This window comes from Nomia melanderi, chromosome 6 (genome assembly GCF_051020985.1).
Source record: "Nomia melanderi isolate GNS246 chromosome 6, iyNomMela1, whole genome shotgun sequence".
Lineage (NCBI taxonomy): Eukaryota > Metazoa > Arthropoda > Insecta > Hymenoptera > Halictidae > Nomia > Nomia melanderi.
This window is the reverse complement of record NC_135004.1, coordinates 18,049,714-18,067,017: the sequence shown is the minus strand read 5'-3', so window position 1 is coordinate 18,067,017 and position 17,304 is coordinate 18,049,714. Positions and strand designations below refer to the sequence as shown.

The following is a 17,304-nucleotide window of genomic DNA, read 5'->3' as shown; positions in this document are numbered from 1 at the left end:
AACGCAGGCCTGAGATTGATTTCGCCGCTCGGATCCGCGCCGCGCGGTCGTGTCTTAGATCGATGGAACCTCGTGCAACGCTAGATTCTCGACGGAAACGAAGCTATCTCAATACGCTGGACAACCAAAACGGAACAACGAAAGACTACACGGGACTCGTCCTCGACCTATCGATACTCCGTAGGTTTGCTGACGTTGCCATCCGGTAAAGACAGGCTACCGGCGATAGTTCGCGGGAAGTTCGGCTGGTCCAGGTTCGCGGTACCATTTATTTATTTATTTATCTTTTTTTTTCTGATGGTGATGGTTCGACGCACGGTTCACGCCAAATACGCAAATACTTTCTCCTTCGTTCTCTCCCCCTCTCTCTCTCGCGTTCTCTTTCACTCCTACTCTCGCTCTACCTGTCGACACATCCGAGTAGTCCTTCGATTCGTAATCCGAAAACGCGCGAGTAGATCCCGAGGATCTTCAGTGGAGCGTTGCCGCAGAGGAGGTTCGCTCTCGTCGGCGTTTCTCTTCTCACGTTCTCCCTCTCCCCCGGGAAGAGAGGAAAATTTGTGGAAAATAAACCTGTTTCTATACCTGTGACGATGCTGGCGGAATCTTCGCCGGACGGTTGATTGCTGCCTTCGGACAGGCTCGAGCTAGCCGAGCTGAAAGGAGCTAGACTTCTGCTGCTCGGCGACGGCGACGGCGGCATCTCCATCGTTCTGTGCATGTCGAGACGCTGTTGCAGCTCAAGCCGGTGCTCTTGCAGCCTCGTCAGTCCCTCCATTCTTATGTTCTGATAGTTCTCCGCGGCGGCTGGTAATCTTGAAATGGGAGCGGAACGCGTATAGTCCGTCGAACGGGTTCTGTTCGACCTGGTTGCTCGGCAAATCTCACGAGATCAGCGTAAATTGTCTTTGCTTCAACGCGGCCGGTTAATCCCGGAGACACGCGAGACGGATTCCCGAGTGACTTTCTCACGTTTACGAGGTTCCCGGGCGCGAGTCCCCTCGAGTTTCATTCGCGTCTCGCTCGAATCGCGCTGAAATTTCGAGGACGCACCGATAGTTCCGCCATTAAACACAGTTTCAATTCTCTCAAAAACCCTATGAACAACATACCTAGTCAAAGAAGATCAAGCCCACTATCGTTTGCGTCTTCGAGTCTCCAGCAACAGCATCCGCGACACGGAACGCCTGACCGACTGTCGCGCGGGAACCTCGACGCGACGCGAATCTCGGGCAAACTACGCGCGTCGATCGAAGGAAAACCAGCAAAGACGCGGCAGGATTGAACGCGAACGGGCGAAACGCGGGACGACTATCCGACCGACCGGTGGGAGCAGCCGAATTCAATCATAGGGACCGAAAAGCAAAGACAGTTTATGCTTACCTCGCGTTTGGATCCCTCATGGAATTCGGGCTCTGGTAGTCCGACGGGATCCGGTGTCCGTTCTGCTCGGGTCTGGCGGTCTGCTCGGACGGTATTCTCTGTAGCTCGTTTCGGGTCGCTTCGATGGACGGTACTCGGCCTAGGCTGCCGTGGTGATGCGAGTCCTTAGCCGTCCTCGCGATACCGCTCGCGATCCCAGCGTACTGCTCGCCGGGCAGTGTCCTGCTCGGGTACTGCTCGGTGGACGGCACTCTGGTCAGCGTACCGGTCGGGTATTGCTCGGTGGACGGTACTCTGGTGAGCGTTCCGGTCGCCGCGGAGTATTGCTCCCCGGACGAGGAGGAGGACGAGGTCGAGGATGCGGACGAGGACGAAGACGAGGACGAGGAGACCCTGGCGAGCGTTCCTGTCGCGGTCGCGATCGGGCTCGCGTATTGCTCGCCGGACGGTACTCTGTTCAGGGTGCCGGTGGATGGATACTGATGTTCCGTGGACGGTACTCTGGTCAGGGTGCCGGCCGCGTATTGCTCCGCGGACGGCACTCTCGTGACCGCGTTGACGCCGCTCGTGTACTGCTCCACCGAGATCGTTCTGGTCAGGCTGCCGCCGCCAGACCCGCCGGCTAAGCTGGGCACGTGCTGTTGCTCCGCGGACGGTATCCTGGTCAGGGTGCCCAAGTTACTGGCCGAGCAGCTCGTGGTCATCGTCGAGGTGCCGGCGAACGCCACCGAGCGCCGTTTCGGGTTGTAGCGTGGCGGCCCTTTAAACGGTACTGGAAAATCGAGGGTTGCAAGGTTAAGTAAAGAAAGGATTACTTAGCCTTACAAGTAGCAGCGCTCCGAAGGCATTCTCTGTGCTTGACGCGTCCTCCTCGGAGCGATCGGGTCTCGTTCGATCGTCTCGGAAATCTTTGCGTGTCATACCGTGTTGCCTGTGTTATGTAGGGACAGTCGGGGAGAGATGGACCGGTTTCTCCGAACAGTTCTTCCGTCGTACGTATCACCTCGATAGAGATGCACAATGGCGTTCGAAACTTCCTGGTTAGATCGTTTTCAGAAGTTTTAGTAACAGAGGCTTTAAGAAGTTCTTGTCATATGGGGATACTGTAAACAACTCAGCACCATCTATTCTTTGTTTAGATACTCTAGGAATGAATAGTTCAATAGTTCAGCACGGAATTCCAAAAACGATCTGGCCGGGAACTGTCGAACGCCACTGTATGATACGTTTCAAAAGAATCGAATAGGCTTCTGTGAAAGATTCCGTACACCACTAGAAACCGAGAATACATCGGGCCATCTCACACGGAATTACCCTATATAGCAGTGCGTGTCGGTCCGTCCGACGACCGGTCCCAATCGCGATAGATCTTCGCATGGTTTTCAGATTAGAGTTTCGTACGAGCCGTCGACGCGACGAATACAGTGACTTTCCTCGCCGAGAGGCTCCGTCGACGATCGTTCTTCTACTCTGAAATCCGGTGGAACTTTGGTTCGTCGCAAGAAAACCGTATTCGGTAGATCGGAAATCACTGTATCCGCGACAACGACGGCGGATCGAGTTGTTCTCCGGCGAGATTCGAAGTCCGATCAACGTTCGATGTCCTGGCGCGGCGTTTCACGGACCGAAGATCGCCGCGTATTGTCAAAAGCAGGCTCGTACACGCGCACGCAAAACCACACACACGCACACCCGCGCGGAACGTTACGCCGGCCGGTGATCGTTCAGCTCGCGGATCGAGGAACAACGACGATCGGATCGGTAAACAACGGTTTCGTTAGTCACTGTACAAACAAGCTGTGAGAAGCACGCGCGTTTTGTGTCACGCATTCACGACGGTTTGCTTGTATCCGTTTTGTACGATACAATGTGGTGTCCGACCTCACTGTCGCCGGTCTCCGTACTCCCGTTTCAGACATAGCATGTGCACCGGCGATACCGCCGAACCTGCCGTCCGCACCGCGGCTCGGACTTCCCGACACCTGGTCGAAATTCCTAACTTCGCGCAGCGAATTCAACCGGCACCGACGATCGAGAGGAGATCCGTTTAGTCCGCGAAACTCGCGTGAAACGAGGTAGGTGTTCTGTAAGCGTTAGTGCAGCGGTTGCAATTCAATCGAGTGCATTTACTCCGCGAAACTCTGCGACGAGGCGAGCCGTATCATTCGTATCGTCTGCCGTTGTCTCCGATAAAAGAAGCTTGCAGGGCTCACTACTTAACGGATGTTCAATTAACATTCATCTCGAACAGAATGCGATCCTCCGTAACGCTCGATACGGTTTCGCGATACTTTCGATTCACCGAGATTCCATTCCCTTTGTTTTAGCGTTTCTAAAGTTACGTCGCGTTTCGTGGCCGCTCATTTCGATATTAATATTATCAGCGCGTCACCGCGTCGATACGCGGCATACCAATAAACGAGCGATCCGAGTTTCGACCAAGTTTTCAGGAAGAAATTCCACGGTGCAACGGGTCGCTGGAACGTGATCGCTATTCCGTTTGCTCGGAATGATGATTTCCAGCGGCCCGGCGACGACACACGTTAATATACTCACAAACTATAATGCTCGTCGCGCAAGCGACGCCGCGTCGTCCGAGGATTGAACGGGGAAGCGAGCGTCAGGTGTGTCCGGCAGAGGAATCGGAGAGAAATCTTGCGTCGCCACCGAGCGAACGTAACCCGAAGAGATCGCGATCGCTTGCGCGACGAGCGAGTGATACCGAAACTACCAAACATTACTAATCAACTTGTTTTCCAGCGATATCGGCGCTGCTCGATCTCGAGAGTGTAGCCCCGGTCGCGCCGTCTCGTTCCGACCGATCGAGGAAAGGAAGCCGAGCTGGAACGATTTCGAAACGCGTTCGAAAACAGGCAGCGCCGAGGTCGCTTCCACGACGAATCCAAATAGATACGTTATCGTTAGAGTTCAATGCGAGAAAAAGAGAAGCAGTCGATCAGACTCGGAGTCGTTGGGCTCCGCGTGAATCGTTACAACAGATGCTCGACGTTTTACAAGACCATCACCACCAAAAGAGGAACCCGACCGGACTGTTTACAATTCCTTTACTTATGTCATACAGCAAACGGACACAGAGATTACGCACACGCACAAAATTACGGTTACGAACGTACGTATAGATATATATATAGATATATATTCATGTATGTATATATGTACACAAAACCAGCACACCAGGGTCCAAAATTACAACTACACTACGGTTAAAGCGTAATTAACGCTAGGCTTACGGAACATGGCAATTTCACGCGTATTTAATTTAACCAACAGCATCGTCGTAAAGTGTTACGTCGATTCTCATCGACGCGATTACCCGTGTATCCCAATTGCCCAATTTTCAAAGTCTGATTCCCACGATCCGAACGAATACCCAATTCTCTAGGATGTCCGTGAACCTGACGTTAAAGAACAAGCGTGTTTCGAGTCGGAAGAGTACGAAACCAAGCTCTACGTGCATGCTTCATGCTGGGGACTAGTCGTGCTGTGAATGATCACCGAACGATCGATCGAAGTCCGCGGTTTAATCGGATAAAACCGACTTTCGGCCGGGGGATCGAACGGCTCGGCTCGCGCGCGCCTAATCTCGAGCGTGAAACGGCGTCCGCTAATTCTCCGGATTAACAGCGACCTAATTTCGCGAGGCTCGGCGTTATCTGATTTATCCTTCAAAGTGATTCCGGGGAAACTGGGAATCGGCTGTGGCCGTAAGCCGACTGGCTCGCATCGCGACCGAGAAACTTTCTTCTAATCAGCCTCGTAAACGGAACTCGATCGCACGTCGCGTCAAGGTACAACAAGGTCTCGATTAATCCATTCGATAATTCGCTTGGTTATTAACGCTACAACTACCGAGCAATTAGACCGACTCACTTGAAACTTCTTATAAAAATCAGAATATCGATATCGGAAGTGTCTTTTCCTCTCGTATCCGTGCGAGTACACATTTCACGATCTCCCGCGCGAATTCCTTCGTAATTGAAACATTTGCCACATAGAAATTCCGAAACGGCTTGATTCGATCCATCCGGTAGTTCCAGCGGTAAGTCGAAGCACACGGATCATGAAAATGAGGGAAACGAAGTCTGCGATGACGTGCGAGTGTAAGTTAGCCGATGGCAATTGCTTCGAGCGAGTTTCGCTGTCGAACAACCGAGACCCAAATACGCGAGACGTCGGACAATCGAGGTCCTATTGTATCACTAGCTCCTCCGTATCCTTCCTCTCTTTCTCTCACTCTCTCTCTCTCTCAGTCTCTCTCTAGCAAGCTCTCAACCCCTCATTTTCTCCGTCTTTCTCTCCGCGGCATTCGCAACCCGGCCCGTCAGAGTCCCGGCACTCACCGACTTCCTCCGGCTGATAGTTCTTGATGACCTCGGCCAGCTCCATGTTTCCGGCGATCACGGCCACTTGGTACGGCGTTTGGTTCGCGTAGTTCAGGCTGTCCTTTTGGGCGCCCCTGAACAGCAACTGCCGTATGCAGGAGGCGTCCGTGTTGTTCACCGCACATACGTGCAACGGCGTGTTCCCGGACGCGTTACGCGCGTTCATGTCGGCACCGTAGAACAGCAAGTGATCCAGGTGCTGGACCAGGTTGTTGCGGCAGGCCTGCGAACGCCAACACGGCTGTTAGGTTATCGATTATCGAAGGGCGGCCCGATTATAATTAAACCGAGCTTTCCCACCTTCCAACCTTGCCGGCGTCGCGCGTTTCCCGTAAACAAACGCCGGGAATCGCGCGGCCCGCCGACAATTTCTAGAGATCAGGGTCCTCCGATCCGTCGATCGGGCAGGTGGCTCTCTCGGTTCACGGCGCCGTCTATTAATAGACCGCGAACGCGTTCGACATTCGTCTCGATAGAAAATTCATCTCGCTTCCCGCGATAACGTACGCGATAATCCGGATTTCCCCGGAGCGAAGACTATTCGAGAGTTTCCTATTGATTTTCGCGAGAGTTAAATAAAACAGACAGCGCTATAAATACTTATAGGCTACTCCGCACAGCCGGCGTACAGAACTTTATTAGAAATTGAATAGAACCGAGCGAAGACGCGCCGCGAACTTCGGCGCTCTATTAATTACCGACTGCTCCGAAGTGTCCGCTTCGTATCCTCGTTCGGGGCAACTGGCAATGAAACTCGAGACGACGAGTAAATTATTTCTATAAAAATCCCCGACGGCGGGATACGCACAGGGCGTGACAATGAAGTCCCGAGATTGCTTCATTTATTTTCGAACCGATAACGCCGTCGGGGGTAATTATCGCGCAGTTCCCTCTGTCAGCCGCGGAGGGCTCGGTCCTTCGATTGGCCCGTCGATAACAGCCGATCCGAGGATTTTTTCGAAGCTAATTAATCCCTCCGTTTCATATTTCCAGCGTATTAAAACGTTTCCACCGAGACTTCGCGGTCGTTCCGAACAATAACGACGCGCGGATCGCGGTCAGCTGAAAGCTGAGCGCATTTTCGCGTAGATTTCCGACGTTATCAGCGTCGCGCACCGTCGCGGGACGTATTCTACGACGAACGGGTTTTTTCTAGAGCCGGCCACGGGACTTTATCGCCGATCGCCCCGTAAAAAACGCGCTCCAGCTGCGCTACACTGTATCCAGCGTCCGGTCGGGCGTAACTCGGTTGGCCGGCGAAACGTTAAAATGTTATCTGGCCGACTGCACGCGAATTAATTGATCTCGCCGGCTTTAATAACACAGTTAACTGGTTTCGCGGGTATCTCGGGGCCGGCGCGAGACGCGGGCAACTCCGGACACTCGGATCGGCGTATTTCTCAACCGACATCGATCCCCTACGGTTCTTCTCTGCCAATTAATTAACATCGTCCCGATACGCGATCGTTAACCCTCTCGCCACCGTAGAATCAGCTTCCCGATCATTTTTGTTGAACCAATTATTCTACGTTCGCCTCTAACGGTCTCGAAGACCTGCTCTAACTTCTGCCTACGAATTCAGAAAGATTTTTTCATCCATTTCACGCCGATATCTGCACTAATTCTGTTTATTAATCATTCCGTATACAGCGATACACTTCGAAAGAATCTAGTAAACCTAATGCAACAAGACTATCGATGCGTATGAGACGTCATTCGCAATTTTACTACAAAAACGTCTCGACGCGCGTGACACATCTTTGGACCGCAAGAGGTTAACGACATTTTGTCAACCCTGGAACCACAGTAGTGGCAGCGAGAGGGTTAACCCTGATTCGCAACGGCGACAACGGCCACCGAAGGCGACGCGTGTTCGCTCGGAAAGATCGAAAACTGCTGGAGAAACCTGATGCACTTCCTGCCAGCCCTGCAAGTCCTGGGCGCCGATCGTCGCGTGATCGTGCAGCAACGTCTCGCACAGCATCGGGTCGGTTTTGTAGATGACGCTGTAGTACAGCGGCGTCAGTCCCTTGGTGTCTTTGTAATTCGGGCTGGCGCCGAGCTCCAGTAGCGTCTTCACGGCCTCCAGGCTGTTCCTCTCCACCGCCCGGTGCATCGCCGTCAGGCCCTCCTTCGTCCGATAGTCGAGCAACGCTCCGCCGTTCACCAACGCTATGATCACCTTCGACGGTTTCTTCAGGGTCGTGGCCAAGGTCAACGGAGTCTCTGAAAGGGAAGCGGCATCGATGAACACGTGAACAGAGTCGCGGATTGCTAGGTTCGTCAGCGCGCTCGGGCAAACCCGTTTTGCGTATTGCAAGCGAGAATTAGAGAAACTACGAAGCGCTGCGAATGAAAGACTGGCAATTTCATTTCAACGTAGCTTTCTTAACTCCTCGGCTGCTGCTGGTGCCTAAAGTTTTAAACATTTGGTTCCGTAAAATGTTACTGACTATAATTGCAGCGAAGCTTATTCTGATTCAAGCATTACATCTTCAGTTAATCGTATAATTATATAAATCTGATTAGTTTAGATTGGTTTCGTTTAGTTCAATTCAGTGTGTTCACGCTTCAAATTTGAAATCTGATTACGAGAGTCGTCTGGAAAGCGTCAGACGCTTTTGGAACGGAAGCTAAGGGTACGCGGGTAGCTCGCTTGCGAACGGAACCTCAGCCCGAGCGTGGAACGCGCCTCGCTTCGCGAAAACGCTTCGGCAGGATCGCGGGATCCAACGTGATCGTGAGATCGCAGCGAGGAAACCTGATAACTGTTGACGCCAGCTTCAAGGTCGGCGTCTATTGCCCGCGGGCGACAGAACACGGGTACGTGTCCCGCGAGTCTACAATTAACCGAGCGAGGAATATAGCCGGTTGCCGAATACAGTTATCCGGGAGAGCGAGTTTCCGATCTTTTCCTCCTGCACGGCTGCTCTGCTCGACCTGTTTCACCGGCGAAACGCGATTTTCCTTGCAGCGAACGCTTCCATTCGATCGAGATACGCTTCTCGACAATGCTGGTAATCGCTCGCGCAGATATTATCGGCGTCGTGACGAGAAATGAAACATTCCGCGGCGCAGGTACCTATAACAGGCTCAATAACCTTCGACCCTTCGACGCTCAACCTACAATAAACCGGAGTTGCTAGTCGTTTGCACGTCATGCGCGGAGGAAACTTTCTCGTCTGAATTTCGCGGACGATTTCCAGTACTCGAAAGTGATGTCTTGGAATTTTTACTAGCATCGTTTAGCAGGCAAGGGGTGAAAGACTGCATCGACGCGCTGTCGCGGCAGCGCAGGACAATCGGGGAGAATGAGAGCGATCGGTTTTACCTCCAGTCTCCTGACAGTGGAAGTTAGGATCCAGACCCTTGCTGCACATCTTCGCGATCTTCTCGACCTGGCTGTTCGCCACGTACTCCAGCAACCTCCGCAGGTTCGTCCGGGTGTGCATCGCCTTCAGCTGTTTCTCGTCGAGGTGCAGCATCTTGTAGACCCGTCTCTTGTACTTGAGCTGCGGATTTCAGAGAAAAAACGTGCGGTTTACTGATCTTTCCATCGATTTCGTACACATCGTAGTATCTAGTTACGCTTAAGTAACTGGAAGAACTCCCCGTCGATTGTTCATTATCGTCGATCGACGGAACCTCCCGTTAGGCGATCGGCTTACGATAAGGAATTAGTTTTGCCAGTCACATTTTCTACCTCGCTGCATTCCAATCACTAACAAGAATGCTTAAACTCCAGGATGAAACAAGAATTATTCAAGATTCGAATCATTTAATCTGTTTATACGACGCGCTCGCGTCCGCGGTGAGCAACCACCCATGGGGCTAGACTCGACCGCGACCCAAAACTACTTTCCATTCCCTTTCTTTTTGAAATTCCTGTTCGTTTTTGGTCGATCGCCGGTACGCGATACGCCCGCCCCGTTCCTCGTCCCGTAACGAGAGCCCGCCGAGCGCACCGTGTACAAAGTATAAAATTATCCCGGCTTAATGGGGATTCACCCCGCCGCTTCCTGGTGGTTACAGCTTCTTTGTAATTATCGGAGGCGTCGTGCTTCATAGCATTAGATTACTGACGGATAGGCAATATCGCGGCTACAGCCTCGCTAATGACTACCGTTAGCAGCAATTATGATTATCAAGGGAGGACGAGTTGTAATGCAAATTAGAGATACGGCGCTGCCACGCGGGCAACGCCGCGCGCCATCCCCTTCTTTGCCGCGCCGAGCCGCGCCGAGCCGCGCCGCCCGGAAAAACGAGCGGCGCGGCGCACCGTTCGATCGGGTATTTTCAGTTTCAACGGACGGTCGGTCTAAACTCGCCCGATCCGCCATTTACGGCCCGTTAACGCTACTGGTTTCAGTTTCTTGCTGATTAGTCCCCGGCAAAATGTAATCTGATTACCGGCCCGGCGATGTTTTACGCGAGTCCATATTTTTTCTCCCCCCCCGGTACGGATTTTTCTAGGGAAACTTCAGGGAAACAGATTACAGCGAAGTTTCTCATCTGCCTCGCGAGTAGGGGAACGAGACAGCGTCGGGTCCCAATTAACTCTGTGTTTTACAAGTCTCTCTGTCGGGATTTTTACGCGCCATAAACGCGCGAATAAATTCGCGGCCTATCGATTGTAGATTAATAACGATTAGACGGGCGATTTTTACGCGAGCCGATTATTTTATGGGCACGCATCGAACGAGAAGAGAGTCGCCTATAAATCTGTTTAAGGCAATAATTAGTTAGGCGTTTCATACGGACGGGACTAATGCGAATAATTATTTCATGGTTGCTAATGGCGATTAAAATGTAACTGCTGCGCTACGATGGCACTACCGGTGCATGCTAATTGCGGCTCGCTATAATATCACCTCGAGTATAATTGACGTCCGATAACGATTAACGATTGCGTAGTGTAACCCTAAGTAACCAATTAACGCGAAATGTAAATGTAACATTCATCGCCGCGCGAATGCTAATCTTTCCACCTCAATTTGTCCTGCCGAAAGAACGTCGCGAAGTTCCCAGGGTGCAAAGAACTGGCCAAGAAGAGGAGACGCTCGCTTCTCGCCGGCTGCCACGGATTTGCATAAGCGACAAGGTCCTTCGGCGAGTATTCTAATTCTTCGGAACGGGAGCAGATCCTAGAACAGTAGCCAACAGCTACGAAGTTCTTCTGCGAGAGGTTAGCAGGGCCGAGGCTACTCGATGAAGCGGTTCGAGAATAAATTATCCTAAACGATGCAGGCGGCGCGCATCGACGGGCTACGAGCACCGAGTGCAAATTAATAGTCGCGGCTAGATTTTTCGGCCAGTCGCCGGTTGCTAGCAGGTAGTCGAAGAAGAAGAAGAAGAAGAAGAAGAAGAAGGAGAAGGAGAAGGAGAAGCAGCGATAGCAGCGGAACAAGTAGAAGAAGACGAAGAAGAAGAAGAAGGAGAAGAACCTGACTTCTTCGCTCCCGTGAGTCAGCTCTCGTCCCTGAAAGTGAATCTCGCGTGACGAGATCGACCGTGCTCTCGCGAGCGATTGATGAGCGGACGAAGGATAAGGAAAAAACGATCGCTGACGGGGAATAAAAAAGGCAACACGGTTGCAGATACCGAGGGTACCGAATACCGGTGATCTATGGGCCCTGTCTAACCCCGTGTAATCATTCCTATCCGGCGAGCGTTGCTGCGCGCCGCGTGCGCCGCTGCGTCGATGAAAAAGTGAAACACGTCGTCCGAGATCCCCGGACGTTCGCACTTTATCTACATCCGTCCGCTCGACGTTGAAATATTTCGCGAAATCGACAACTGAAAATCCATGGCTGACCAAGGTCGCGGCTCGGCGAATTTAACCGATCATCGCGCGGCGCGCTCGTCCGTCGACGAGATCCCGACATTCTGCTACTCGCGTAACGAACAGTTAAGGTTTCCAATGTGTCATAAAGTAGTCTCTGCTATACGAAATGATTTTCGTTTGAAAAATTACGATTTTGCGCGAGTAAGTTCCATTTCTCCGTTTATGTAGCTTTGCAGTCGGCACGCGAGCTGTCCATTATCATCGGAGAAACTTCGTAGTATCTCCGCAATGTAAACAAAAATACAATCAGCGTACGTTTAGCTCTATACCTTACAACTTTCGTCCGAAGCGTTTGTTTCTATCACTCATACTTTCTCAGTTCTGTCCAGAAAACCGAATTGGTACTCTGAAACGAGGCAACGAGGTTATCGGGTTAACTCCTGCGGTGACCTCCAGAAGAAGCGCATATCTAAATTAAGTCGCGGGAATGAAGCGACGAGTATATTCGTCGATCACAGCTAACCGGTTAACCGATCGTTTCCAGATGCGCTTTGAACGCGAGACTATCCGCGGTTCGCGGAGGTGCATAGAGAATGCAACGCGTTAGAGGGAATTTAAAGCGACGAGGCTGCGGCAGTCGTTCTAGTTCGTTGACGGTGACTCTTCTTCGCATTAAACACGAATCGCTGTCGATATTATCGGGCCGCATACGATTACAGGGTCATAAATGTTCATAAACGACGCCGAAGACGCTGCGAGCAATCGAAGTTCATTCACGTGAAATGGTAACTTCATCTAATTCGATTAACGTTTCAATATAAAACATTTTCGCGAAACGAGGACGTCACGGACGCATGACGCGGCCGGCTTACTGCAACTTTTCTAAGAAGTTATGTATCAGTTAACCCGGCAGGCGAAGTACTTCTAGTGTTAACTGCCCGTGAAGCCCCTGGAACGGTTGTAATTAAAAGGTATCGCAAACGAGATAAGCTAGTTAGATCGCGCACGCTAAATCCTATTTTCTAGTGTACTTTAGTATATAAAGTGTATTTAACACATAAACGAGCATAACTCTCCCGTTGCGCGGTAACCGCCGGATAATTACCATAAAAACACCGGGGACCAGATTATAAAGTGCCGCGCAGGAGAAAAAAGGGGGGAATTGGAAGTACAGAGGCGAGCAGAGGGATCAAAGAACTTCGATCACTCGATCCGAGTTTGCTCCCCGTACTGTTGGCTTTGACTTTGATCGCCGATACAGCAAAGACACTCGAGCGGCTCGGAATTCTAGCGATTCAGACGGCCGCGAGTGCTCGAGTAGTTTTTCCCAAATACAAACGAAAAGAAGTCGCGACTAACCCATTTATTTGCCAAAGCGACCGACTCGATAAACTGGAAAATAGAGGACTCGAAACCGGAAAAACCAGAGTCGCTTTGACCCCGAGGCCGAACTGACACGTTCAATCATCCATCGAATGTCTAAAATGCATAATACAGTAACCTATACTATTATTTCAACGTTCATTCGCAACTAAACCCTACAACAAAGGAATTCATTCTAACCCTTTGCACTCCAGATGTTTTTCACCGGAAATATTCAATATTTCTCAACGAGATACAGACATTTTCTTAGATTGAATTAAGAAATCTCACATGCATCGAGGAAAAGAACTATCTTTCAATATTTCGTATATTGATGCATTATACAAAGTTCAATATTAAATATCAAAGTCTACAGTTTTGCCGTGTCAAATCATTTGGTGACTTAGAGGCTCTGGAGTGCAAAGGGCTAAACATGTAAGGAAAATTCAAAAAGCGTAGTCGACCGATTTGCCCGATATCCAAAGATCACTCGCACATCGCGAAGCTCGCAAGCTATTCCGAGTTTCGCGGTCTCCAAGTTCGCGTACTGAAAGTTGATGCTCGAAAATCGCTTCGTCGCTGCGAGAATTTTCTTTGGTATCGAAGCGAGCTGGAGCCGATCGCGGAGAAGAAGATGAAGACGAAGACGAGCGGGAAGAGAGTCCGTGCACCGGGATGAGAACTAGATCCGGTTACGCAAGAAAACCGCGGGCAAGATCCAGATCTCGTTAACCGACCACCGGGATTATTTGTTTTTCACGAATCGCCGTTTCAACAGTCACCGTCGTCCATCGACTCTCCCGGATACGTGGCGCGGCCCCGCATCCGGTTGCCACGACGAGTTCAGAGACTTTCGATTGTCGATACGTGGCTCGGAAGGACGCGCTCGGCTCCCGGGTAGTTCGTTTTCGAAATGCATCGCGCGCAAGCCATCCTATTTCATGTTGGAAGCTGCCAGCTAAATGGCTGATAAACTATATTGATAATGGAACCCTCGAATCAGTGGTTTGATTATTCGTTCAATTAACCGAACTAATCGTTCCCGATGTATTCCTGGATGTCGCCGTCGTGACTTGCCAGCTGCCTTCCGACTCTTTATTATCATCCTCCCGGGTGATTAAATCAGTATCGTTAACCAAAGTAAACTTGTTAATCGCGCGAGGTTGTGTCGTTCCTTTAGCAGCTATTAATAGTCGCGATATCAGCTCGATCGCGTCGGAACTTATCAATTTTAACGCAAGTCCTGGGCCGTCGTGTAATCTTGCTCGTCCGTAACAGAAGCTTCCCAAGAATCTACTCGTTACCGTGGGATCCTATTATTTGAATCCGTAATTTCGATGATACTGCGAAACTTTCCTATAAGCTGATTATCGATTAATCCGCCCATCGATGGCACGATTCGATGAGCGAAGTCCGGAGATTCTTTAATCATTAATATCTTGGACATCTATACCGCAATTTCATCGTTGGTAACTCTTTGTAATATAGACGTTTCTTGAAATTATTTTAATGACAATTCACGTCAGTTAAGGGACGAGCCTAATTTCGTTTCAATATTCCACGCATCATAGAAATTGTAATATAAAACATCGAGCTCTGTAATTCCCGTTCGCGAAATCGCTCAGTAAAAACATCGATTGCACACGGTCGAACATCGCGTACATTCTTTTCCCTTCCGCCATATTGTTCGAACCCGTTCGACCTTGTACCGCCGCGAAGATCGATCGTTTTTTTCTGTCCGTGTCATCTCGACCATCCTTCTTTCTTCCGCTGCTCCTTTGTCGAAATTCTAAAGCCCCCGAAGGAACAACAGCACGCGCACCGTCGAAACGCGCCTCGCCGCAGGATGATCGATCGTTTATGATAATTAGTTCGTCGAAAAAGCGGCGCGCCGCTCGCAGGACGCTGCGAACGAATTCACGACGCGTCTCGGCATCCGTTTTTCCGTCACGGTCGCGTAGGAGACCGCCCCACTCGCCGTCCGACCACGATTTTTTCCCTTTCCCCGCGAATCGTTCTCCTCCTCGACGAAAAAAGGGAAGAAGTAAACGGTCCCGCGGAAAAAATAGTGCTCCTTGACCCGAGGGACGCGGAAAGGGGAAGGCGATTCTCGGAGGCCAGGAACGCTTTATCGGGCACTTTGGGCGTAGTGCCTGGAACTCGCGCAAATTTCGAAGGAAACAATCAGAAACGAGTTGTACGGAAACTGGGGAGAGAAACGAACCTTCGGAGTAAAGATATTCGGTACTTCCATTCGAGCACGAGTCGTATTTTCCGGAAGATAGGACGAAGAAACGGATTTTCTCGAAGGATTCGGTATAACGCGGAGAACACACGGATATTTTCAACCCTCTATGGGCCAAATTCTTTTTCGTGGCTATAAAAAAATGCTTGTAGTATACAATTAAGAAATATCAACCTGTAAATACAAATGAACAATGCATTCGATAGTTTTAATAATTGTATTAATACGAATATACCTTGTAATTTTGAAATTACAATGACGAACTTTCACGCCTGAGTTTACAAAGGTTTAAGTTAATTAATTACTTGAATACGCAAAATGAAATAAATCGATAGGATGCCAATATATTGGTACATGATTTCAAAGGCATACGAGCCTACAAAGGGTCGATGCGAAGAAAACAGGACCGATCGTAGGTAAAAGGGAAAGACGCATAAAGATATTCTATATTTTCATTCAATAGAGAGTCGCGTTTTCCGGGACGGAAGGGAAGGAGAACGACAGTCGCGTTGAATGCGAGAGGGCCTAGGGCAAACGAAAACCTTAGCACGACCCTGAGCAAACCCCCAGATATTCAAGAGACGCTTGGTCCGCGTAGCTAAGCGAACTTCTTTCTCGATGCTTTCTCTCTTGTTTTCTTTGACGAAGCACGAACGTCAATGGGGCCGGGCAATCTTGTCGCTGAAATAACCTTCCCCGACCGCGTCAATGCGATTCCCATTTCACCGGCGCATTCAGCTACCCCCGCGGCGATTATTCCGGGCGAGAATGGTCGCGAGGTCAGGGATGGAAATTCAAATTAAACCCATTAGCGAGCTCTTTCGCCCACGGAATCTACTGCAAATCGTCGTCGAACTTCGAACGACACAGACTAGATCCGTTTCCACCGGAGCCTCGCGAACTTCGCCCTTAACACTTTACCGACCGATAGCCTATTAATCGGCTTTTTACAACTGACGCTTAGTCTGAGAATCTTGAGTGACTGGGCCGTGAGAAGAGCGTGTACGTGACTGCGTGAATTTTAACTATGGACGAAAGATGCGAGTGAGAAGGGTGCAAGGGTGAGAAAGACAGAGCGAATGGGGGTGTGCGTTTAAACCGAAACAGAGCCGGCGCCAGGGTGAATCTGTGGCTGAGCGGCCGGTCGGTAAAATGTTAATTTCTCGAGAGTGACTGTAATAAGGACAACATCCTGCGAGTTCCAGCTAGTAAGAAAATCATGGCAACGAGGGAAATTATGAGATACGCGTTACTTTTCCGCTCGACAATTACAACGCGCTTTCGGAGTGTATTTTAAGACAGTTAAGGATCCAACTGAACGGAGAATTTACTCGGGAAACACGTCCGCGGGCGAAAAGTTAAAGCTTCCAGTTAACGTCGGCTTCTTTGTGGACGCGCGTTTTCTCCGGTCAATTTGTGTACAAATCGAATTACTCCTCGATTTGTACTCTTTTCCGGAGAAGTTACATATCCAGTTTCGCCGGCAGAGTGCTCCGCGTGGTCGTTGCTCGCTGGCAACCGGAGTCGGAGAACCGTGAAAATGGTTTTCTCGGGATTTATCGTACGGCCGGCCGCGCAACTTTCCTCGAGCAGCACTGTTCCGAACGATAATCGTAATGCGCGCGGGCCTGTTACGGTCGCATTTACGCTCATTAGCCCGTTGCGTCGATTTAACATGTTGCGATAAACGTAAAAGACCGGAACACGTCTTGCGCCGTCGTTCCGCCGCTCGTCGAGCGGTCGAATAAGGATTCGTTCGTGTTACTTTCGTCAAGTTCGCGCTGAATGCTCGTTGGAAAATGCACGCGGAGAGCCTCGATTATCCAATTTAACTGGCCGGTCAACGATCCGGATGAATGGACGCTCGGGGAGCGATTCTATAAACGCAAAATTCGATCGCGCGTATCCCGAGGCGTAATCCGCGGCTCCGAACGATCGAATCCGATAAATAAGATCCGGATCGCGCGAAATCCGAATAATTCAGATGCTACCGCGTTCGCGCCGTTAAACAGTTAATTCCGCGCGATGAGCGTACGCGTCGCGAAGCGGCGGAGTTTCGTATCGCGAGCGGAATTTAGATAGACGTTAATAAAAGAGCGACACATCTAACTCGTTGAAATACGAAA

General features: G+C 50.5%; 1 protein-coding gene across 10 annotated transcripts in view; it reads right to left on the bottom strand.

The window, feature by feature from the left end:
* The window catches only part of Prosap (SH3 and multiple ankyrin repeat domains prosap), a 266,877-nt gene that overhangs the window by 12,093 nt on the left and 237,480 nt on the right, over positions 1-17,304 (bottom strand). For 9 of the 10 annotated variants that reach the window (XR_012998868.1, XM_076368719.1, XM_076368725.1 and 6 more), the window contains 5 exons: positions 9,118-9,298; positions 7,693-8,012; positions 5,745-6,009; positions 1,384-2,155; positions 586-815 (listed from right to left, as the gene is read on the bottom strand). Coding sequence is in view for 9 of the 10 variants with exons in the window: in XM_076368719.1 (XP_076224834.1) it covers positions 586-815; positions 1,384-2,155; positions 5,745-6,009; positions 7,693-8,012; positions 9,118-9,298 (1,768 nt within the window). In the remaining variant the exon portion in view is untranslated. The remainder of the gene's footprint in view (positions 1-585; positions 816-1,383; positions 2,156-5,744; positions 6,010-7,692; positions 8,013-9,117; positions 9,299-17,304) is intronic. The other variant, XM_076368727.1, reaches the window with a different exon arrangement.